A 25,835-nucleotide genomic window follows, 5' to 3' on the forward strand; every position below is an offset into this window, starting at 1 on the left:
GCTAACAATTGCCTTTGAGGGTCGGATATTTATCCAAATAATTTAAAAAGAAATAATTCATTACATTGGTAAACCACAACAAATTTTAAAAAATTGCAAATACTCGAGGAAAATCAACATTTAAGGTAATTATCATATTTTTAATACGTACGACCATAAGTGGATATTACACATAAGTATGACACTTCCTATTCACCCAATGCAAATTTTTTAATATAACCTGTTTCGCCAATACAATGACAACGTAAATCAATACGTACCGACGGACTGACAACTCTCCGCGAACTGCTCCTAGGAGGCTGCCCGGAAGATCGCCGATGGTCCGCCGGCAGCCTTTTCGACGTACCAGCCAAGGCCTATTGAAAATTGAAATGCTTTCAAAAGTGTAAATAACGCTTACTTTTGGAAAATAATGATGAATTATTGAATCGGAAGATAAAAATAACTATTATAAACACTGGTTCCATTTCAGAAGTTAGTTTTTTTCGAATTTCAAACCTAAACGCGTTTACGTTCGTATTTCTAGCCATCAAACTAACCAACTATTTTGAGTAGGAAGGGACGAGTTTCCTGTTCGGAAACTTTCTATAATTTTCGCAATCACTCCGCGACAGACTATCATTAACCGAATTCGTTCTGTGCAATACTTATGTTTATTATCCACTTTTTGTAAGACAAATAAGATAAAAGACTACCTTTACTAGCGCCACTTAGGAGAAGGGTGTAAACCCAGGCCCCCGGTAACTTCTACTCTCTTTTCCCCTCCTCTGTCGTCATGCAGGTCAATACGAATAATTAGACATTAACGGGACTTTCAAGGGGGTTGGAAGTCGATTCAAGAAACGTCGTCAGAGTGTAACTTTGTAAATGCAACGAACGGCGGCCGAATGACGTATTTTAAATGTACTTCAACCTCCCCACAGCTCTCCCTTGAAAGTCCCTTTAATGTCGACTGCCGCACCAGGGCCGTTTTAAACTTTCCGTAGGCCTTAGGCAAAAATCTCTTTTCGGACATTCGTAGGCCCTATTATATGGAATCGTAGGCCCTTATGTCTCCTAAAATTTTCGTAGGCCCTAGGCACTTTGCCTAATCTACCTTATGGATAAGGCGGCCCTGTGCCGAGGGGCTAACCAATCTTAGAAAATCTGTACACCGGATTACGCTTAGATTACCACTGCCAAAGGCAGGGACTTCAAAGATTACGCGTAATCCCATTAGTACAGTCAAAGGTACGGCTCTGTACACCGATTACGCGGAGTGATCAGCCCCTCGCCCTGTGCCGCACCAATCCAAAAGAAAGGTTATTTTTGGTGAAAATGGGAGGACTCCACTTATACATTTCGTTCCACGTCTTGTTTATCAAACTGTCTGTGGGAGTCGGGAGGGGGGGGGGGGGGAGAAACTCTGCGCTCTGTTTGGAAGAAGGGGAAAACTGGATTGGTGGTCGGCGCGCTCAGCACCTGTCTCTCGCCTTCTCCGTTCCATTCGGTTTTGCAGCCGCGCCGGCACTACGGATTTCGTTCGCGCTGCCGCTGCTACTGGCGCTTCCGCGGACCGCGCTTTTCGTAAGGCTCAGTTCCACGGTTTACCTTTTCAGTTATCAATTTAATTCGCCATGTCTTTTCCGAATTAAATCATTTCGTCCATTTGGCAGCCGGTGTTTCTCGTCCTTTTTCAATTATTCGCGTTTCATTGATATTTTGGTGACTGAATATTTTTCAGTGCCGCGATTTATCATTTGAACAACGCAACCCGAAATGCGACGCCCGTCTCTCGAATTAAGAAACTAAGGTGTCAGGGAAAACCACTTTCGTTTTCATCTTGTTTTTTTCTCGGTAAGTAGTAAATATTCTAAAAATCATTAAGTTGAAATTAGCATAAATGTCGAAATAACGAGCGATTTAGTCAACCGTGAATTTCGAAGGCCGATTGGCTAAATGAGGTGAGGGGGCATCCGCCGCGGGGTGGCCTAATCGTTTGGATTTTAGGGGTTAATCATTCTCTGGCGTTTAATTAACGCCCCTCGACCCGGTATTAGCGGGGAGGGTGGTCGTTGGAGATTTAACCCGTTCGCCAAATAATATCTGGTACGTCAACCTCCAAAAAACAGCCGGCTAATGACGACATATCGAATTGCCAAATGTACCAGGGGCTTATCACTAGCGCAATCTGACCCTGGGGACGCGTATAGGGTGCCGTTGATGATTCATTCTTCCCCTGGCTGGGGTCAGAAGACTGTTATTGAATGGGCCAAAGAGCTGCTAATATCCCATTGTCGAACTCTAGCCGGGTGCTGTTGTTTAGTAGCGTGCCTCTCGGGTCCCTTCGCGAATCCACTTTTCAGCTTCGAGTATCTGGCTGAGAGCGTCGGACGCATTTGATGTCATTGTGACTTCTTTCTCGTACACACTCTCTCTCTCTCTCTCGCTCGATGAAGAATGAATGAATAGGCTTATTGGCGTGGGAAAGACAGCCCCCAATTGACAATTGAACGTACATAACCATCTTATTTAAAGCGACTATTTAAAGTCCTCCCGTTTAATCTCATTAAGACTATTTACCGTATATTGTTAGTTGCGGCTTTCAATTCGAACTACCCAAGCGTCATCGTTGATAATATTTATTTGCAACTCGATTATCAAAAGGTATTCGCACATTTATCCGAATGAGAAACATTGATGTTTTACAGCCAACTAAGTTTTAAAACAATGAGATTGTTATATATATGTATTATATACAGGGTGTTTTGTTCGATAAAGTTTTTTTCTTCTAGATATTTGAAATCTTTACGATACGTTGTCCGTACCGGGGGACACTCGTCCGCGAAATTTCATCGAATTCGGAAATTGTTTTAACGTTTCTTGAAATCTTAGATTTCCACCGCTAGGTGCTGGAATAAATTTGTCAATGAGAAACTTGTAGAGCGTCATCGAAAGCGTAAAAATATCGTGGGTTCGAAAACAATTGGCGAATTTTTCCCTGAAAACACTCGACTTGGAACTGTGGCGAGTTGGGCAAACTAAAATTTTGTCCTTTAATTTCCACAATTTAAATTTTCGTATGTTGGAAAAGTATTCGAATTTTCAAAAATAATCATTTTATTTAACCAAATACGAACAAAACTTTAACTAAAACAAAACAAAATTTATAAGATTGGTTCGAAAACTCAATCGTCGGTTGAGGTGCAAGCTTGGGCTCGAACAATCATGTCCTGCCCAAGTATTCCTTGCTAAAAAGAAACTTCTAAAATATAAGTTTTAAAATATTTTGGTTTAATTATTATATTTTTTCTTCATTATTCTTATTTTGTATTGTTGAATTATTCCGCTTTTAATTATTCTTTATTCTATTTTTAATTAATGTATATTATATATTCCGTAATCACTTCTCCGAAATTGGTGTACTGCAGGCTTGCAGAATTGACTGTTCTTAAGTGATTACGTAGAACTAGATGATAACATATTTAGCGTTACCAAAGTTTCATTTGCCCGTCATAAGTGTACATATATTTTATTGAAGTAGTTACGGCATTATATTTAATTAAATCTTCTAGTTAAAAAATAAATTTACACATCGCAAAGCCGTGTGATTTCTACACCAATTATTGGGTTTAATTTTAACTTTGGTGACCTTTTTTTAAACTCCTCTCCGCAGTAAGTTTAATATTTACATTAAGCCGCGTAATAACTGGATAAGAAATACAGATATATTATTTCTAATTAGACACCGTTATATTTGAAACGTACGTTTCGCGTCAGCTAATTATGAATTTAGATATCGCTTTTAAGCGTGTATGGGATTGTATAAATATTTGTTTGTTGCGTCACGCTGGATAGGGTTGATTTGGTGAAACCTTTACAGTGGCTTTCTTTCGCAAGAACATCTGTCGTTGTGACACGTGTCAAAATAATCCGCGCGCCTAAAATGCCAGTCAGGGTTACGCGTAGGTAGTATGCCATCAGCGAAAAAAACGTCGCTTAAACAAACAATTCTACGCTTGAAAATTTAGTCGCTTTAAAATCTCGTAGATAGATAGCTTACGGCGCGTCCAGTCCTAAATCGCGTGAACTATGCCAAATGTCTAATTGGTAAGTCAATTGTTCTGTCGGACTGAAATCGTTTTTTTTGCGTAGCGTACTGTAGGGGCACGTCCATACATAGGACACCTTGCAGGGTGACCAGACTTCCTATATTTTTAATGCCTTCCTATAAATTCCTTAATTTTCACCTATTTTCCTATAATTTCACGGTCTTTTGAAAATTAAAGAATTTTTTTGTACGTGTCCTAGAACATCTAGTGAAAACATTGCCACTTTCGAAAAAAATTTGGATCACTTATATTGTTAGCGGATTTACAAACCTAAGTGATCCAATAATGCCAGTAAGAAGTGTACCAAAAATTATCAATATTCTATGTGATTCGAGTCAAAGTATACCGATATGCAATAATTACCTTATTATTTTCCTTTTAAATGTCGTGTATTTTCCTATATTACGCCCATTTTATTTCCTATATTTTCCTATAATTGGCCTCTAAAATTACTATTTTTCCTATAACATTTTCAAAGCCTTTCCCTGGTCACCCTGCACCTTGGTATGATTAAATACGATTTAAATCAAATTTGTAGCTTCGGCTGGATAGACATTTAAATTTATTAAAACATGATTAAATTTGTTAATCTTGATTATTAGGATAACTTGTAAATGCTCGACCGCATTACTGGCCACCGTGAAAACCAAATTCACGAGTATAAAACGCTCTTCATCGCAAAACTCCCAACAGTGGTAATTCCATCCCTACGTGAAGACTATACGAAAGCGCATTTTTCTTCCAGATATTCAGTTTCATTTTCGTCATTGGTGTGGGTGTTTATACGTAGTTGACTTCCGTGTCAGAAGAAATCGCGAGAGAGTCGAATCGCGGGTGGCCTGCTGCTAATATCAACTGATGCGCCTAATAGACGAAGCCCGTCGAGCCGCGCGCCCGTCCTAAATCGAAAGAAAATGCCAATTTTGTTTGTGAAATAGCCTCGTTGTAAACGTGCCGCGGCGCGCGGTCGATATCGGCGCCGTTTTCGAGAAAAGAGTTAACGATTTTGGAAGCGCCGGCTCTCTGTTTACGTTCCGGGGTTTTTGACCTTTGAACTTTCTCTTTGATATTGTAGATAAATATCGTTTTATCCTCCGATCGACTCGGATCTACTCGATACCCCGTGCGTGCGTTGGAATTCCACTTGACACGTTTGATTAATTATTTAAAAAAAAGGTTTCCACAAAAGATATTTTCACTATAGAAGATTTTGAAAAGATTGAAAACAATCCAATTGTGAGTATAGCACATTGATATATAGAGATGTGAAGTATTTGGGATTCGTCCATTGATACGTAGAGATGTAAAGTATTTGGGATTCGTCCATTGATACGTAGATATGTAAAGTATTTGGGATTCGTCCATTGATACGTAGAGATGTAAAGTATTTGGGATTCGTCCATTAGAGATGTAAAGTATTTGGGATTCGTCCATTGATACGTAGAGATGTAAAGTATTTGGGATTCGTCCATTAGAGATGTAAAGTATTTGGGATTCGTCCATTGATATGTAGAGGTATGAAGTATCTGGGATTCGTCCATTGATATATAGAAACATGAAGTATCTGGGATTCGTCCATTGATATATAGAAACATGAAGTATCTGGGATTCGTCCATTGATATATAGAAACATGAAGTATCTGGGATTCGTCCATTGATATATAGAAACATGAAGTATCTGGGATTCGTCCATTGATATATAGAAACATGAAGTATCTGGGATTCGTCCATTGATATACAAGATAATTGGTATTATTCCGACTAATTCAATTAAACGAAAAAAATTGTTCCGAGTTGATGCGGATGTGTCAAATTTAAATCTTACGGAAATAGGGGTTACGCTTTAGTGGAATTTGTAACTATATTTATCAATCAGGAAACATGCCGACGTTTGCGTTTGAAAATGCTTGTAGAGGTTTCCATCCTCGTACAGTTGGTTTCTCTTTTAAGAAAAGCTGTTAGATTTGGTCGCTACTCCAGAGTTAACAAGAAGCCACGTAAGGAAATGTACCTGAAACGGTAACGACCCAAATAAAGAAATGTGAAAGCTCATAGCGTAAATAACGTGTCTCTCAATGGGCCAAAGAGAGTCTCGGATTGCGCTTGATATAATACGCGGTATTCAAAATAGTTTTATAACAATATAATTGTCCTAAATTCCGCGCGTCGTTATTGATAGACTGCAACGCGCATTTCCCCCCTAATTGGATTCTTATTTTATTATTCATTAAGAGAGGAGGCTCGTAAATTATGTCCCATTTTCTCCGTTTCATCCCCCTCCCGCGGTTATCCTGGCGCTCTAGAATCGGGGATCAGATCGCGATGGCCAATGCCGACAAAAAAAAACTATATACGTAGCTAGTTTGATCTAAACCTGTTTTTTCTCGCAGGTGTCGAACTATTGTAATATTTTGAGAAATATGAGGTTAGCGTATTAAGTAGACCCTCGTATCGCCTCAAGATGGATATTCGAAGTTGTTGGTCGAATATAAATTACTCTTTATTCTAGTGGTCAAAATTATAATCAAAGGTATTAAATTTTACCAATCAGAATTCATCGCAACGACCCAGTCAAGTATGCCGATTCGTAAAAATTATGAAATTTTGCGTAAGTACGATTTCATTAGAACAACAATGCCAAATATCACAGGTTAATAAATTCAAGATAGATTAACGCAACTCTCGAAAACGTGAACTGGGAAACTTGAAGAAGTGTAGACGTATCATAAGTTATCTCTACACTATTTAGAGGGGTGGCTTAACCTGACAAATATGTACAGAAAGTTTTCGTAAATCTAATTCTTATAGACGATTAAAAGTTGATTTTTTTTTTATAATTTGCAAATTACAGTTGGAAAACAAGGAAGTTTTAATCTTGACAAATTTAAAAGTAATACATTGTTATAATTACGGGGAAGTATGCAAAATTATGATTACACTTTTTACACTTGTCTTAAAAATACTTAACATTCGAATTAAATCTGATGTAAAGGTATCCTGCGAAATTTTGGAAGATTATTCTGTTCCGCTACAATATCCCAGAAACTTTTTTACACAGGTTAAATCACTCCTTGAAAACGTGTATAGGCGGAACTTTTAAGATTGTTCAGGATAAAGCTACGTCTACACTAAGCTACAAGTTCCCCCGTTCGCGTTTTTCGAGGGGTGCCTTAACCCGTCCGTTAATCGCCATAACATACACTCGGTAAAATACGTCGAAAACCTTCAAAATTGTCAAATATTTCAAATAGTTCCTATTTTTCGGTAATTTGGAACAATATGAACAACGGTTACGCAATTTTCCCATTGTGTAACGGACGAGGAAAATTAGGTTTTATTTTTATGATTTGTCCATCCGTTAAAAAAGGGGGAAATTTAAAGTATATATACTGTTATAATCGGAAAGGGAAACTTTTCTGCCGATTTCAATGACAGCCGTTGTTTCAATCTATCAACGAGGAAATATCAAAATAAAATACAAAGAAAGCACAATACATTTTTATTTCCATTTTTTCGAGTTTTTTACTACAATTTAAGGGGTTTTTTTTTCGTGTAATGTTTGAAATTTTTTAAACAATGTTCCCTCGTAATAACACGTAGAAAAAGCCAAGTCGGATCTACCACTAACCGTTAATTATTTACCTGACCCTTAAAAACAGTCGGTTTTTAGAGGTCAATAAGCAACGGCCGCGCTTCGTATACTTTCGTCGTGGATTTTTTTGTTTTGTCAAGATCATGTTAGTACAGCGGTGTTTTTGCGTAACCCCAATTGATTTACCGGTTTTCGCTTTTATGTGGCCGATTCATCGGCCCCACTGTAGTAGCCACGTTGTATTCTCACCGCACGACTTGTTCGTAACGAAAATTTCTAAACTTATACACCTGATAGATTTCCGACAATGGCTCTTTTTAACAGCTTTGTAAAATATCCAAGGCAGTTCGCCGTATCTCCCTTTTCTGTTGCAACCCAATTTCGTCAAGATGTGAATTTTATTGTACATTTTTCTCTTTAATGATGAAAATCGCGGCTACGGTCTGCTCGCGGGTTACATTCAAGAAATACACCTACGAATCAAATTGAACTTTAACTGAAAATGGTATTTAGATTTTAAATTGCGTTGTTGTGGTTAATAAACGGGCAATTACGAGCACCCATTTTTAAAATAAAATTACAGGAACGGCTGAGTATTGGCGCTTAACGTTGTTTACAAATCCCTTAAATGTGTTTAATTGGCCCTATCGGATCAACGCTCCCGTATTTTAAATTAACTTTAAATTGCTTAATATTCACGGAAACGATTCTGAGCTAGTGTATTTAAATACTTATATTTTTAGTTCGTTAACTCGGTGAGAACGCGGGGTTTCCGCTGATCGGGGCTATTGGTAAATAGGATTAAAAGGAAATTTTTTAAAAAATTTAAAAAAAGTTAACGTAAAATTACAGAGTTTAAATTTACCTTGAAAATTAAATGTTGCAGTTACAATTTTCTTTTCAGCTAAAACGTAACCCCAAGAGCCAACTTTATACTAAAATATTAGCTGGCGTAAATGCGTTAGCTTCGGATAAAAGTAAAATAAAGTAAAAAAATGTGTATAATTTTGGTCTTAAAAAGATCAGTTAAATTCTGCAAAAATGATCTGGACAAGTCGGGGAATTTGAACGATAAACATTATGGCAACCCTGCAATTTCTTATCAGATTTACATATGAAACGGCTTTAAAGAAACAAAATTAATTTAATTTGTCGCGAAGAGACGAAAAGAGGACCAAGTACCAGAGTTTTGCAACGGTTAAAGCTGTAATTTAAGCGCAGTTTGTTTAATTTCCCAATTGCAAATGGTGCGACACGTGACAAATTCTATAATTACACCGGAGGGGGACGCGAGGCATATAACGTTATTTTGGGAATATCTCAGTCGAAGGAAAGTGAAGGTTTCGGGGGCCCCTGCCTCTTTTTAGCGACCACTAAAATCAAGGTCTTCCCATTTTGAATCGAGGAAATATAACCAAAATTCGAATTGAAGCGGCGTACACGCTACACTTTCGGTTTAATTTGGTTCCTTTTTTCTTGCCCGAGGCTGATTTCTGCGAGTAAATAGGAGGCGCTCTCTCTCTCTCTCTCCAATTTATGGCGAAGATCCTGAATCTTTTTGATATACATTAATATAATCTACCCTCTCCAAAGACGTTCCGAACCTCTGACAGGTTTTCTGGGAGGGGGGGGGGGCAGGTAAGGGGGTAGCGCGGCTCTCTTTTAAGAGCCTATTCAAACCCGATTGTCTTTAATTGCTACCCGTCCCGCGGTCACTTCTCCCTGCTTTACATACAAGGTCAAACTTCGGTGGCCTGTTATTTGCCCAAAGATGTAGCGGTATTTCACTACCTCGCGCGTACTTCAGTCGTTTCGTATTTTGGACCATAAAGGGTTCCGTCTTTCATTACGCTGTTTCTTATTTATTCTCGTTGGAAATTTCTTTAAGTTTTTCGTTTTCATTTTTCAGTACTTGAGAATAATATCGTAATTTTAGAAATTAGATATACTAAAATTCCTATAAAATTCTATATATTTTAAAGCTATCCGATATTCTCCTGTAATAATTTATATAAATGTTCTTTAAAATCCTGTTCGTTTTGAGTTAGTATTATTAGAGGTATTATTGCTTATGTTAAGTTGCAATATTTGAAATATTTAGTCGTATATAATCCTATGTAATAAAATAAGTGTCCTATAATTTAAAAATATTCAAGTTCGCCTATAAATAATTGAAATTTTAAGTGGGCTCTTTGTTAAAGTTTTAAAGACTTGGCTAGTACTTCATTTTTATGAATGGTCTCATGAAATCTATAAATGAGCTTTTTCCTTTTATATAAATAATTAGCGACCAAAACGAGTTCTTAAATAATCTGATCAAAATATAAGCAAACGATGCCAAAATTATATTCAAATGCAAATATCATTATTTTTAAAGTCAAATGAACGAGTAACGATGAGGAAAAACTGATAGCGTCTGCTTTAGCCGCTATCCATCTAGTTTTCAATGCCGAACCAAAGGGGGCGTAGCGCGATAGTTTTTTGTAGCGAATTAACTACCCAAAATGGAGGGCAGGCCTACGGGACGCTACTATTCTCTGGTTTGTATTTTACCCAAGACATGTTTAAAACCAGAGTCGGGATAATTTTATTTTCAGGTACCGTTTTGTAATATGTGGTTCGATTTGCGATGATCGAGAGGTCACAACAAGTATTCTGTGACGTCATATTAGGAGGAGGGGGGGTAGGGTAGATCATACAAAAAGGAGTCTTTGCCTCTCCCGATTGCAACGTGACGCAATTAAGGGCGTTTCGTAAAAGATTCTAATCAGAGGGTTGAAAATTCGTTGAAGAAATATTAGGCGCGATTCTAGACCTCGCCTTTCGTTAACTGTTTCGCTGCAGAAATTATTGTCTAACGTAGTTTCGTGGTTAAATCGTGTTATAGTTAAATTAATCCACGAAGTATTCTTTTTCAATTAGCTAAAGCCTTTTTCATGAGGCATCTTCGGAATTTCTCAAATCAAAATTTGTACGACTAGAACAATTTCAAGTGAAATATATATTTTTCATATTAATCCAGAGTCGTCACGGGTCAGGGAAAGCCAGGAAATCTGAAAATCTCAGGGACAGGTCGGAGATCTGAAAAAAAAACGTCAGGGACTAAAAAACTTAAGATTTATAAACGTGACATAATTTTTTTAGTTAAAACATAACCTGAATAGTATACTATACTATAATATAATCTGATCTTAACTTCTGATAAAAGTGAAATATAAAGTTAAGAATTGTCAAATTATTACCTTAAAAAATGTGAGGAAAAAATCTTAATATATGGTTATGAAAAAACGGAAAAGTAGGGAAATTTGAATCTGAAAATATTGCAGAAGCCCTGTTATCAGGGTGAAAGAGTGTGCAATGAGCAATGCGATCTAGGTAAAGGTCTTTCATATAACCTCCAATGAAAATGGCATTGTCAGCGTGATCCGCTTATGATAAGGCCCCAGCTAATCCACCCGCAACATATGGAGAGCGGCAGTGAAAGGTTTTATTTTTCCATTTTTGCATTAAAAAATGCACGACCTCGATATAAATAGCGTTCAACGGGTGCCCTTAAAATGGTAAATTTCGATCTAGATAGACGTAGCCCATCTGCTCGAGCAACTCGACGATAGGGTTGCGAGAAACGACGAGGGCTACAGTTGAGTCACGAAAACTTATCGGTCTGATGGCCATGAGTTGCAAACTCAGCGAACCTAAATTTAGGGGGTTCAAAGGGTGAACACCGCGTCGCCGCATCCCGCTAAAAAAGTGGAGTAACTTTGAAAAGAAATACCCGTACCTCCAGCGCGGAAGACAACAGCCGGGCCAGTTCAATTACGGGAGTCCTCGATTTGAATAGTTAAATCGCGGCGAATTACACTCCGATATTTATCCGATTCGCATCGGGAACAATGGGGCTATTATTATAAGGTTTCGAGATTACATCTGGATCCGTTTCTTTTTGGGGGACATTCCGGCGATTTCCCCATTTCGTTACATTATTTCTCGACAATGGTCGCGAATCTGCCAAGAATAAATTACTTTCATTTTCCGCTAGATTTAATGTTAAATATTATATTGCCGTAACTGTACTTTTCCTTAACTGGTTATTGAAATTCCAAGGCCTTTTCCACACATCTACCCAACACGAATATTAACTATTATATTCTTTGGTTGAAAACAATTTTAAAAACAAATGAGAAAGAATGAAATAGGTATTTAAAGTGGGGCGGAAATGACTAAAAATTAATAACATTGGGATGGATTTTTTTTCGAGGCGTCGGACACTTGAAAATCTGAAACCGATTTTCGGATTTTAATATATAATTTTTTGCTGTGATAGCTTTCTTTATAATGCTATTGAAATTTTAGAACTGATTTTTATACAGAGTTTCAAGATTTTGAAATTAATTTCGAGATTTTTGTGTAGATTGTGTGGAATTTCGACAAATCTTTAAGGAACAAAAATTCAATTATGATAAAACCGTTAAAAAAACCTTTACGAAAAAGTTATTTACAATACCTAAAATTTTAAGCATTCGTTAATTATATTTTTCGGTAATTTATATATTTATAATTTTTTTTAAAACAATGTTAATAGACATTGCCAGCAGTAATATGCCGTCAAGAGAGCTTTCTTAAAAGTGTGGTAGCTGAAAATTATTTAATCTTCGAGGAATTTCCGTAGCCTGCCGAACTAATGGACGATAACGGAAGTGGTTAAGACTACTTTTAAAAAAAAATAAACGTTTAGGTGATTCAACTTTTTAATTTGCATAGAATTAACGATACAAAAAATTAATCCATTTTTAAACAAAATTGCGGTTTGACGCTATATTAAAAAAAATCGTATAAAATTGCGCTAAATTGAAGCCGAGAATAGGATATTTCGTAACAAGGAGATCATTGAATACGGTCGGAAAGTTCACGGGCTGGTTGCGATAAAACCCCACCCAAGAGGGCCGAAAAAGACACAACAAAACTCGTCTCTTAAAATACGGAAACGACGCGGAATGCTTTGCTTAAAATTAGTAATAGTTTCTCGGCCGCGCTACCAAACACTGAAAGCTTGTTCCGAGTATGCAGGCTACACACGTCCGCTACACAATGCGGCGTAACTGTAAGCGCGCACCTGAAATGAAAGAACTTTTGAATTCTTATTTCTTGTAGAGACGCGAGTTCTGGTGATATTCTTGGGCAGCACTCGGAGCGTGACCCCGCATAAAAGTAATCCCCCAAAGTGGCAAATCCACAACAGCAACCACTGCGCGAAATATGAAATCTAAGAGATTCTTTCAGCCGAACCTTTCTTTTTTATATCATGGCTCGAGTGTTGCGTTTCGCGAAATGGTAGAATTATTTATTTCTTGGCCTGTGTTAATGGCTAGGCCGGAATGCAATACTATCAATATTTAAAAACGGTCGATATCGCAGATAGTGATTTGTTCTAGATTTTGCCCTTTTTAGTTTGTTTTAGATTTTGCCCTTTTTAGTTTGTTTTAGATTTTGCCCTTTTTAGTTTGTTTTAGATTTTGCCCTGTTAGTTTGAATCTACTATACGGCCTAATGTTATTTGCTAGACACATGTAGTTGCTCTTAGGCACCCGCTGCTGATTTAAATACATCATTTTGTTACTTTCTAAACTTATTACACCGGGGAAATATCAGCGAATTAGATTGTTGACAGTAAAGTCGGGGAAATTCAAAGTTTTTAGTAAAAATCGGTGAAATTTATGAGGGTTTACAAAATTTGCGTACACATTTACAGCAATAAGTTTTTCTTATTCAAGATTTGACTTTATACAATGATATGGGAAAAAATTCAAGGGGTCTCACATTTGCATTTTGGGCTACGGGATTTTAGATTTTTAACAAAATCGAGGATTTTCTTTGAAGGATTTGTGGATTTTAACCAAATATAACTACGGTATTTTGTCCGACCCCCGACCAATGTAGTTGATATGCGAACTTGTACTTCTTCGTGAAAAGTTGGCTAAGTTAGCAATGACATTAAGTAAGTGTTTGCGACTTAGTAAGATAAACTTTACTTTAAGGGATTTTTGTGTACCGGACCCACGTGCAGTGTAGCCGATGCCGCTGTTTTCCTCATAACTCTCCGAGAATTGGACGTAGAAGGGCCAGGGAAATCTTAATCGAAAGGAAATTTGGAGACCGGGGCCCCACAAGTTGGTCATTTGCCCATTTTAGTGCTTTTTGGTGATATTCGACTTCAAATCCACATACTTTGTTTAATTAAGACCGACTTGTTTGAAAATTATATTTTTAGTTAGTACTGACAGTTTCTGAACTACGTTTTCGGTTGCATTAATATATTTCAACTTTAAGTAAGATTTCTGGCCAATTCGCGGGACATCGGGTACCCACTATGGTCATTGAATTTCGTGCCAATTGATACAGGTACCATCTAACTACTTCGCGTTTCGCTACCTTATTTCCAAAACCAGGTTACTCTAAAAATTAATTTTCTATGAAATTCCTCTTGGGTTTATTAAGTTAATGTACAAGATTATTGAAAATTTGTTCAAATTTAAATACATCGGGGGGATTGTGTGTACTTAAATGTCCGTGACATCTCGTTATTGAGTTCATTTTGAAACGTTAGGTACATTTACATCGTGAGGCGAAGTAATATGAAATGGTGATTCGGCGTATGCTTCAGCAATTTCGTACCCTTACAATGGGTACATATTTCTTAGCGATGTTTTATAGCTTTTGAGAGGCTTGTAATTAAAATTTTTATCCTATATTTTGTCATCGTAATTTTTTACACCAACCGTAAATGTTTTCTTTGTAATTTTCTCTAAAGGCATAATTGAGAACCTCTCCTTGGGCGAAAATATTTAAGTTTTTTCTGATGACAACACTTTAAAATGTATGCTTTAAATCAGTTACACAAAGTTTGTATATTTTAAGCCTATAAAATGCCTATAAATCGGGCAATTAGTCCTATAATGATACAAAAAATTTATTTTTATCTTGTAATTCCCGTATATATTTTTGGGCACTACTGGCAGGGACATTTGATAAAGTGGTAAAGCACATTCGAAGGGTACAGACAAGCTCACACTTTAAAGTCCCTGTAATGTTCGTTCGGCTGTTCCATGGCAAAACCTAGTAAACGCCATTTTCTTAAAATTTGATATATTTCAGTTTCTTTATTTTGATCAACATTATATCTTACGTTAACGTAAATGGTATTTACTGTACTCTAATCCGTTTTGCTCGTTGTAATTTTTCGAATAGGTGTACAATTCACTTACGTACTTCAATTTACTATTAACTCGAAATTTTCAAAATTGGCGTTTACTAGGTTTTGCCTTTTGGACAGCCGAACTGTCCCTTCCAATTGAATGGGACAACGCTAAATCTGTACCCCTTTCCACCGCCTTTGAAATCGCGGGCAATTGATTTTACCAATTCTATTATATAATATGTATACAATCTATAGGTAGACGGAGAAAGTTGGTATTGATTTTGTTGGGGCATTGACTCCCGTCCAGTTCCAATCGGCGTGGCCGGCTATCGAGTAGATTCCAACAAGATGGAGTTTTTTGTTCTATCGGGAAACCGGCACCGCGCGTCGTCTGCGAGCTCCATCTATTGACCCACACGTTTTTTAATGAACGTACCAGTTTTTTCTTTCGAGAGAAACTGGTTTAAAATTTAAAGCCCCTACTCTACGGGTCTTTTGATTGATTCGCTGGATGGAAAACCCGTCTTTTCGACTCTCCTGGAAGCGACGAAGACCGTGGGTTGCAATCCGAAAGCTACGGATAAAATTGGGTGTTATGCCATTTAACTTTCTTCAAATTACGTATTATACTTTTCTTAACTTTTACCTCGTGGGTTTCTATAAAATTTGACTGAGAAAAGAAAAAAAAAATATTGATCGTAACGAATTTGGCGAAGAGAGGGAAAATATATTTTGGTCCGAATAAGGGCCACATATCCCACGACTTGCAGACAAAGATCAAAATTAAATAAAAATCTTATTTTCTTGTCTTTTTTTTGGCGCGCACCTATTCTAGATAACCTAGTTTGGGGCGTTCGTGTTTTTATCTGTATAGGAAGATGACTCCCCAGTAACAGCGGTTTCAGGTTCAAAAGACGTCTTTTATTTTGGTCTGCTCGGATCGTATCGGAACACGTAAATTTTCACTTTTAATGCCACATGACCCTCTTCGCTCGCCGTATCACTTTTGCTATAATTGTCGCGTTATTTCTAGAATCCTCACCAGGAAAAGTTCACTCGGATGGACCGCTGACATTTGTTAACTATAGATTAGGTATATTAGGATGACATTTTGATGTTTATAAGCCCGAGTTTCGTTACAGGTTTTTACGAGGAAACTTAGTTATAGATTGCATTCCTATATCGATGCGAGCAATCTGACGAAATTGCCAGATGGGCGCCCTAAAATTGGGAACAATTTTAGACTCGCCGCGTTCTTTATTTCTATGGGGTACCTCCCCCTCGTATTTTTGGGCTATTTCTTTTTCTTCAATTCCGTATTTTACGTTAAAGATGAGCAGCGCGTAATTATAATGGAGGACGTGTTGACCTCCTATGTACTTAAGCTTTCCTTGTTCTACTTGTTTTGGTATTGAAATTGGCTTCCAGGCATTTTTCTTATCTAAAGTTCATTTTCCCTATTCTCTATAATTAGCTCTAATAGTCGCTACTTATTGGGGGAGGGGGTCGTTAATTAAAAACTGAAAAATAGAACTGAAATGACGTTTGGTGAAATGGCATCTTCGCTAGCGGAGGAAGTGACCGTTTTGATCAATGATTATAGCAATAGTTTTTGATACTTATATGTCAAAGAAATTAAATATCGTGTTTTGTCGTACAGTAACGTTTGTTTGGATTTTTTTTATATTCATTGATAGAATATACCAGCGGTTCTCAAACTGTGTCACCTCGTGAAATCCAATTTCAATTTAACATTGAAAAAAATGTTAGGTATTTAATTTTTTCTACCGAAACTAATTCTATCATAGCACAGCTCAAAATCTTGTAGAGCCCTAGAATTTTTATTGGAGCTCCATTTGAGAATCACTGGAATATACAGTTTTATGTGCAAATAATTTGGTTTTTCCTCCAATTGTTCCTGGTTACATTTTAAAATCCCTAATTTTTAAATTACAAATACACTTCTACTGCTCTGAAACTCAAAACTTAAATTTAACTTTAATCAGTGCATTTCTTAGGCATAAGGAATAAGTTAATTTCGCCATGCATATCGTAGAAACTTTATATTAACTCCGGGGCATTTCTAATTTGTTCAGTGACACCTAGATTTAAACTTCTCGGGGCTTTTCTCAAATCTCCCCCATGTCCAGGGCCCCCAGAGGTCCTATAAATCCTATAAAATCCTATATTTTAAAAAATGTCCTATAACATCTTATATTTTTAGCAAAATCCCCCAAAAGTCCTATAAAATCCTATAATTTTTATATTTTGTTCATTTCAAATCCAGCCACTAAGTTAAATTGCTAGATTTTGCTATAGGATAAATTCCTATACCAAGTCATTCTAGTCTATACTTTTGTTATTGTTAACATGGTTAGCTACTAGTATATTTTTGTGATAAAATGGTTAAATAGTTTCTATTTTTTAAGTGAAAATCAAAGATTTATTTCTCTAAATATATATTTTGTTTTTAAATGCATAAAGTTAGTAAATTAAATAGTATATACAGTCCTATAAAATCCTATAATTTTGTAAAAATAGGTCTATGAAGTCCTATATTTTTAGAAATATAATTCTATTTTTCCTATAAAAAAATTCAAGATTCGAGTGGGGGCCCTGCATGTCGCCTAAAGCAAAAACAATTCAACTGTGGTGAAAGCGTAATCAAACTGATAAACCGATACATCGTTTAATTACGAATCATTTTATCTTTCGAACAACGTGCTATCAATCAATGAATCCACGCGATTTTTTTGCATATCATAATTATCCTATAATTTAGGATTTATATACGCATTGATAAGATTGAATAGACGAATTTCCAATCTTTTAAACTCTATCATTTGAATAAAAACGCGCGTCTGCGTAAGATTGGAATTGTGTGTATACGAGAATGTTTTCTAGAGCGTGTAAAATTGAATAATCTGCGCTCACCGCAAAGTTCTCTGCAAACGGAGTCTCTCGCCTAAGGTGGAAAAGATTGGAAAGACTATAGCTTTATCTCGGTTCGATCTCGGGAGGCTTCGAGTAAATCCACGATAATGAAACAAATTTTAAACATCTCCTTTCCTCTTATTATATACATTTTGTTCATTTTCGCGCTCGGAATAGCAAAAAGAGGCGACCGAAGAGGGAAGTTTTCGCTTCTTTGGTCGCCTGATCCGAACGTATGTACTTTCCCTAATGATATTGGCCCTGCTTCGCCGAGAATTCTTCGATCACATAATTTACGCCTTGAACTCAAAAAATGCTCCAAATTAGAACGGCTTTCTTTTGTAGCGCGCTTATTTTCTTGTCGTAAAATGATGCCTCGGGATGCCCGTTTTTACCCATATTCCGATAAAAATACCCAGCTTCCAACGCAATTGAGATTTTGTGGTTTTCCATAATATTTTATCTGTTCCCTTCACGGTCCACCGAGCTACCAAAGCGTTCTCCCTTTTCCCAACAAAAAACTATCACGTCTATTTACTAGAACGGACACTTTTTTTTTGTATTTTATGTTGCCAGCTAATTTAAATAGCGATAATTATAAAATTTGTTCCCTTATTGTAAAGTTAATCGCTTTAGCATATTCTGGGATTTCGGAGTAGGCTAAGAAGAGTAATTTTACTCCAATTCTGCGGTGGCGAATAGTTTGAGTTGGAGTAAAAAAATATTTTACCAAAATCACTGCCTGTGGCTATTTTAGTAGACGAATTCAGGATGAACAAAAGATTTAATCTGTTTACTCTCTCTACTGTTGAGTGAGGAGGAGTAGGAAGACTAACCGTCTGTTTTGAGTAAAAACAGTTAGGATAGTTGAAAAGAAACCACCTAATGAGCGACTGGCCAAATAATTACGTCAACACGTTTTCTATGAGTTCGATTATCTCCGAGTGGTTTTACACAAAGCACGTGGTGTAATTCTCTACGTGTTAAAGGACCATTTTAAAACTTAAATCAATCCAGACACTTACAAAATGTTTAACCGGGAATTTAATTTGATGATTTTCAGGTAATTTTAATTCGTTATAAAGACTTTTTAAATTTTAATTCTTAATTTGCTTTAGATCTAAAAATGTTGAGGTTTTGTCCCTTTATTAACGTAATGAAACTACGATAATATTCATCACTTTTTAAATATATAATTTTAAAATTGCCCCTATTGTTAACGATGATTTAATAATATTTTAATTTAAATATTCTAAAATTAGGGTTTTTGTCCCTCGATCAACATCGACGGTAAAGTAACGCGTTTTAAATTTTGAAACCCTAAATTACTGTTATAATGAACGTATATTCATTTGATAAGTATGGATTGGAACGTCCTTAGCTCTTTTATCATTAGGAGTACGTGTATAATTTGCTTAGAATATTATTTTTTTGTTTAGTTTTAAAAATAGAAGGTGATCTTTGAGATTTCGCGGCGATGTTCTTCTCTTTAAATGTCTGAAGAGCGCGTGGGGGTTTTCACTTTTTGACTTTTCTTTGGCCCACGCTTTTATGGTAGGTCGTTTCGAGGGATAAAAAAAAAAGATGAAAACTTGAAAGCAAAAATTGCGAGCCAGCCTATGAACGAAGGTTGCAAATGGCTCCATTGTAAAATGTAACCGGTTTCCATCGCCTTATAAAAAAAAATGCCGAGATTGGTATATCCGTCGGGCGGCTACGCCTTGAAGCTGGTTCTCACCATTTTATAAAACATACTGCGGTAGAAACAGCGGAGGAATACAACTTGAGACCTCTAGATTTTTATCCAGCGTCTGAAGACACCGCGCTCGAAGATCGGCTAACCAGTTAAACCGTCTCGGCAGCTGGGACAAGCGAAGATGGAACTCGTAGACGGTGTAGTGTCAGCTTCGTTTGGCTCTGGTACGCGAGGCCCGCGATAAACCAGTCTTATTCAAAGAAAGTTTCAAATGGCTGCAGCCCGTTCCTCGTCTTATACAGGACACTTGATTTGTTTACTTATTTTTTTCCCCGTTTTTCTTTCGCCAGCGTTGAGCTTGTCCGATGCTTTTGGTTACTCCGAAAAATATTTTTAAAAGCGAGGATTCCTTAGATTAAAAGCCCAGTCTCTGCTCTTGTCTGCTCTGTTTTCTTTTCGCGTTATTGTTTCAGCGACAAACGGATCCCAACCAGTCTTATAGGACCAAATCTAATACTCTATTTTACCAGCGCTAGAAATAAGCACCGGGCATTTGAATATTTTCACTAAAAAATTTAAAATGTAGAATTTAAATTTTTCAAATGTTTTGAGGGTTGTGGTTATTGCGTAATAACAATAATGATAATATAAAATGTTCGTAATTTGTAATAAGGGGTAGAAAACTAATATAAAATAAAATTAAAAAATCTATGCAATTAAGAAAATTGCAATTATTATTGAATTTTTCTTAACATTTTTTAGCGTGTTAATATAGTTAATAATTGATACATTCGAAATAATACATTTTTTCGCGTCGAAGGGAACGCAACAATTTCTGTAAAATATTTCGTCGACTTTTTTTAACGCGTAAGATCTTGGGACGAGCACCTACACATTTTGCACGAAGTACGGTGCACGCCAAAACATTTTTATTTGTTACTTTCTTTCTCCAATGACGCGGTTAGTTTCTTTATTGTTGGCTGCTCTAAACCTTTTCTAAGGAGAAATTCAAAACAGGCTACGTATATAATAAACTAGGTCGTGGTTTGATACGAGATACACACAGTCTGGAAAAAAACTAAGCGAGGTGAGACGAGAGAAGAAAAGTAAAGTCGAGTTTACATTGGCGCCTATTTTGCGGATTCCGTCGTTGGAATTCCTCATCGTTGAAACGACGCTACGACTGAGTTGCGGAAAAATAGAAACGGCATTTTTTGGCCAGTGAAAACCAACTTTCAAAGATAAATATCATTATCTGGAAGATAATTCGCTCTTTTTCCAACAAACACGTTTGCAAATTTTTATTTACAATCGCGGTAAAGTGCTCTTCCCTTTTCGGACTCGTGACTTTGTTTTCGAAGAGTGCAGAGCGACCAACTTACGCCAAAGAATGCGTATTTTCCCCATTTCGTAAGTGATATACGTCCGCCTGTTTACCCTCTAGCCGCCTAGCTGATATTCCCAGACGCGAATAAATATTTTATTATCACGCTAAAAGGGGAGGGGTTGCGCTCAAGCTGGGAGATCCGATAATTGGATTGAACTTCTAGCAGGGATCGGATCCATTACACGAATGAGTAAACCCAACGAGATATACTATGTAACTTGGGCGTATAATTTTGCTCGCAGTTGATGGTTCAATTCTCCATTCGGGACAATATACGCCACTGCTCGGAAACTTCGCGGTGTTACGAATTTTATACCCTCGCCATGTAAATTACTTTGGACCTAGAACAGTAACAACATTTTTGCGTTTGACCTCGTAACTGTTACCTCTTCCCGCGACAATTTTAATAGCATTGACATATTTCGTGAACAACGTGAGAAAACTTTCATATTTTGCGGACGTTTTGCGTGTCCATCTCACGTGAAATAAAAAATAATGGTTTGCGCGTTGTTAGGACGCAGTTTCCATGGATACCACACTCGGAAAAAAGCCAAACGTTCGTGCGTACTCTATATAGTGCGGAAATTCAGTCAATGTCACTAGGGTAATTAATCGCGTGTGTAGTAAATATCGTAGCGATTCTTAAACGCGAACCACTTATAAACGTAACGAAGCAATAAGTAGTTCCACGCGGAGGAGGCTAAACAATGCGTTCGCGTCCTTAACCCACATTCGCCACGAAATTCGAATATTGTGTTATTTTAAGCTGATATTATCACGAATCGCTGATATTCGAGCCGGCGTCTTTCTCGCGTTGTCGACTTGAATCACGAATTATTGTAAGCGAGTATCATTCTCGACGAATTTTCGAGATTCCCGAAGAGCCCTTCAACTATCAGAGTCGTGTCTGTCGACTTAAAAGAAGCGGATCTTTTGGGGGAAAAGTTTTCGGAAATATTATATGGCCCCCTCATCGCGAGACCGAAAATAAATCGTGGGTGAAGACAAAACCGTATTTTTTTCGGCGTATAACTTCCGTGCCTACGCGAGACCCTCGGCCTTTGTTATTTTAAATCTAAAGCGGTACAGATCGTGGGACGGTTTTCCCTGGCTTGCCCAGTACGTTACTATGTCCTACAATTAATGGTTTTTAATGTACGCCTAACTTTAAACTCGAAGGTTTATAATTTTTTTTTCTACAGTTAAACGGCTCGTGGGTCAATGCTAGCCATGGATCGTAGCATTCCTCACGTCCGCGACATTTTCGCCCCCTACCGAGGAGGCAACAAATCGGAAAGTCGCAAAACGGAAGTTTGCGTTTACGATTACTCTCCCGGTAGTCGTCGAAGAAATCAGCGTGACGATTCGTCCTCTTCCAATTCGTCCTTCAGCAGAGAAGACCTGTCCGCTTCTTCGTCGCCCAATGATTTCATCGACACCGACCACTCGGACTCGACCGACACCGAGAACCAAACCAAAAATGAGAGAATACGAGGCAGATCTCCCGAAAATCGTTCATCTAGTCGAATGGATACCAGAGTAAGTCCACGAGTCTCCTTCCCCGAGTAATGACGAGTGTGGTAACTTTTGTCGTTCTTGATCGTTATTAGCATTCCTCGAATAAGAAGACCAATAATAACAATAATCGAGCTGGTCTCTCGGACAACCACAGCCATCTCAATCACCACAACATCAGGAACGATTCGCATCCTAGGTCCGCTTCCGAGGAACGGGACGGATCGGGATATTCTTCCAAAACCTTGACCGATAAAGATATCAGACATTTAGAGCGTCACTTGTCCATGAAGAAAACTATCAGGAAACAGATCAGCAGGAATCTGGCTCAGGCATTTGTCGAGGATCCCAAGGTAATCACGAGGTTGCCCGTGAATGCTTTAGAATCGTCTAAAAGGCGTAGTAGCGCGTAGTGGAAAAGCTCAGGCGTCTCTACCGATTCTCGCTACCGTCCCTGCCATTTCTTTATATAGGTGGATACTTTAACCCTGTTCTGGGGTTTCGAGGTAATGCGTTAGTGTAGTCCTTTAAAGCCATTTTACTCTTAATTCTATCCTCGCGAATAGTTCATGTAAGGTAAGAAAGCCCGGGGTAAGCGATTTCTATAATATAATAAGTGGATAACAATGTTATTTAGGTATTACGGATATGGCACTACACAGATTCTAAACCCCACACTCGTGTGCTTTGTAGCAAAAGTCCGTCTGTTATTGATTTATCGTAACACACTTTCACACAGACGATCGTCATATATGTTAAATATAGTAGTTTGTAAATTGTTTGCGAAGAGGGGCATCCGTGAAAAAAGAATAATAGTAAATTATTGTTAAAATAATTTATTTAAAAATTGAGAGACGTTTCGAGCCGCGGCTCGTCGTTCAGTCTGATATGTCTAAGTTTGGTTATTAAACAGCTAGAAAGTACGCGCGGGTTGTACCAAAGCAGGGTTCTAAAGAGATGGTTCGATCACTTAGATTTTTTACTTGGCGAAATATTTTTTTACCACGGATGGCGCTAGTGACGCTTAGTAGCCCCTACAGATATTTGTGGGCTTTACCTCATTACACTGGAGTACCTACGGAAAGGGAATACTACCAAGTTTCCGTGTCGATCGATCTCGGTTCGTTATGATCTCTAAATTAGTTAATTTTCGCTTTGTTATAAATCCATTAACAATTTAATTTTTTAAAATTGCGAACAATCTAAGCAAACCTAAACTAATTAAGAGCCAAAAGGCAAAACTACGGTCAGTGTTGTTCCTTTATTAATTCTAGTACAAAATTTGTATTTCAGTTCAAATAAATATCTGAGAAACGGAAATTTAATGTTCACTAATTACATACTTCTATGCATTGGGGGAACGCCTATAGGTATCTTAAGACGCTACACAGGGTCGGGCGCGCCATCTATTTAGCCAAACTCTCCTATGGTAGAATTGCTAAGTGATCGAACCATCTCTCTACAACCCTGACCAAAGGCTTAAGCTATTGCCCCATATTAGGTTCTTGAAATCACTTTTGTGGACCCTAATACTTTTTGCCTGTTCTGGGACTATAAATGTACACTTTTTACGTTTCGTCACACCAATAGAGCAGCTCCAAACTCGACTTTGAAGCAGACGACTAAATCCACTTTAGTTTAGAATAGTTTTATTTCGGATAAAAACTGTAAAAATATCCACCTTATTCCTCGTATTCAATCGTAATTATTTTCTCGTATTAATTGCGGTGTTTGTTACCCCAGGCTTTGGAAACCGACGTCGTCCAGCCAATTCCAGCCAGCAACGAGAAAAACAGCAATTACAGTTTCACCTTAACCCGCGCGAAAGTAGCCAAATCAGAACCGACCTTTCTCGACATGCTGAAGGACCCTCGCAAAGAGACTGATTCGGGCCATTCGAGTCCGTCCCACCAAACGTCCTACGACGACATCGAGCGCATGGAAGTGGATTACGACGACGCCCCGCACGTTCGCGTCGATGTCAAGGGCTACGACCAAATGCCCTCCCCCGATTTCCAAGAAAATCGTCGAAACGTCCACAAGGACGCCAACCCCAGCCCGGAACACCTCAAGAAAGGTTCCTTCTGGAAGAAATTCGGCTTCAAAGGAAAAGCGCGACGATGAGAACGTAGTTAATTATTCTTATTTCCGCGGTTTTTTTATACACTTAATGTGAAATGTTCCGTTCTACATCGCGATTTTTTTTGAGTGCTGTAATATAACATGGTGGAAAATTCCTATTTAGGAGAAACACTCGCGATTAACGTGTTACGTGTTTTCTTTTGCCTTATCCCAAAAAAAATAATGAAAATCAAAAAGCGTTTTTTTTGTTTTGTTTCCAACATTTTGAAGGAAAAAAAAGGGACTGATATTTAATTTTTCGCGGCTTCAGGGCCTGTTGCAAAAGCCCTAGCCAAAGTGCTAGCCCATAAAAATTAACATGTGCGATTCTAGCAAAGCAGACTTTTGCAACGGGCTCTCAGATTCCTAAGTTCTTAGATCTTTCTGAATTAGTGCCTTTGCCGTGACAATTCGTGTACGGTAACCGTTGGCAAAGAAAGGAGGGGACAATAAACCATATAACACCGATGATTTTAAGAAAGTTTTATAGCTTTTTAAAAAGAACTTTATACGAAAAGGTTAGTTGTATACACACTATACTCTATACAGATTCAGCGGACCTTAATTTGTGTCTTCGATGAAATTTACAGAAGATAATTTTAATCTAATGGTTATGGTGTGCTATTGTGACATTTTGCAGAAATATTCCCTTTAATAAGTGAAGAGTTTTAATTATTCTGGTAGATCTAGTTAATACGGTTCCAAAAAATGTGAAAATGGAACTGAAGATTTTTGTACCGCTCGTTATTTGGATTTAACCAATTCTATAATTCAATAAACGAATTGGAAAAAATTACACCGTTTATTATTTATTCGTTTACGAATTTAAGACAAATTTCAAGTGAACTAACTGGGCGTTTATCATAACTATAAAATCGGCATAATTGTTTTAAACTCTTGGGGATATTTTACAAGGAACGTTAAAACTTGGAGGATAGAAGTGTTATTAAGGCTTAGAATGATTTTTAGATTTTCAAATTTAACGTTTAATTAAATATTATGGGAAAATATTGTTGTTACGATAAATACAAAAGTGATTCGCGATATCACAAAAACATAACTTTTTATTTGGTACCTAAGCCTGGGAAGAGAAATGTTAATTTAGAACTCACTCAAAAATGGATTTCAAGTATTAACAGAGACACAATTACAAATGCAGGTGTAACTGTGTTCATCATAAATAGATTCCAAAAACATTTCGTCTTCTATTTTAAAATTTCCGGAATTAAAATGAATGTAAATTTATCCCATTTGCTCTGCTGTTACTTTGGTGTAAAAACCAAGAAAATAGGTTCTATAGTTCT

General features: G+C 37.3%; 1 protein-coding gene across 5 annotated transcripts; it reads left to right on the plus strand.

The window, feature by feature from the left end:
• Positions 1–1,500: 1,500 nt before the first annotated feature.
• On the plus strand, positions 1,501–25,266 carry LOC149947448 (uncharacterized). 5 transcript variants are annotated; one of them, XM_090172593.1, is made up of 4 exons: positions 1,501–1,836; positions 22,098–22,434; positions 22,506–22,763; positions 24,154–25,266. In XM_090172593.1, the coding sequence occupies exons 2-4, from the start codon at positions 22,117–22,119 to the stop codon at positions 24,532–24,534; spliced, it is 957 nt and encodes a 318-aa protein (XP_090028719.1). In that variant the 5' UTR covers positions 1,501–1,836; positions 22,098–22,116; the 3' UTR covers positions 24,535–25,266. The 5 variants fall into 5 exon arrangements, with proteins under 5 accessions (XP_090028719.1, XP_090028722.1, XP_090028718.1 ...); XM_090172596.1 differs by lacking the exon at positions 1,501–1,836 and adding an exon at positions 5,311–5,327; XM_090172592.1 differs by lacking the exon at positions 1,501–1,836 and adding an exon at positions 20,372–20,595.
• Positions 25,267–25,835: the final 569 nt, after the last annotated feature.

Source organism: Leiobunum rupestre, chromosome 4 (assembly GCF_980474605.1).
Source record: "Leiobunum rupestre chromosome 4, qqLeiRupe1.1.hap1, whole genome shotgun sequence".
Lineage (NCBI taxonomy): Eukaryota > Metazoa > Arthropoda > Arachnida > Opiliones > Sclerosomatidae > Leiobunum > Leiobunum rupestre.

What these genes read in the sequence shown, in the direction of transcription:
- LOC149947448 (XM_090172593.1), top strand. Translation starts at nt 22,117, where the DNA reads ATGCTAGCCATGGATCGTAGCATTCCTCACGTCCGCGACATTTTCGCC. An exon ending in CTAGTCGAATGGATACCAGA is followed by an intron (nt 22,435 to 22,505) that starts GTAAGTCCACGA and finishes GATCGTTATTAG; the next exon opens with CATTCCTCGAATAAGAAGAC. An exon ending in CATTTGTCGAGGATCCCAAG is followed by an intron (nt 22,764 to 24,153) that starts GTAATCACGAGG and finishes TTGTTACCCCAG; the next exon opens with GCTTTGGAAACCGACGTCGT.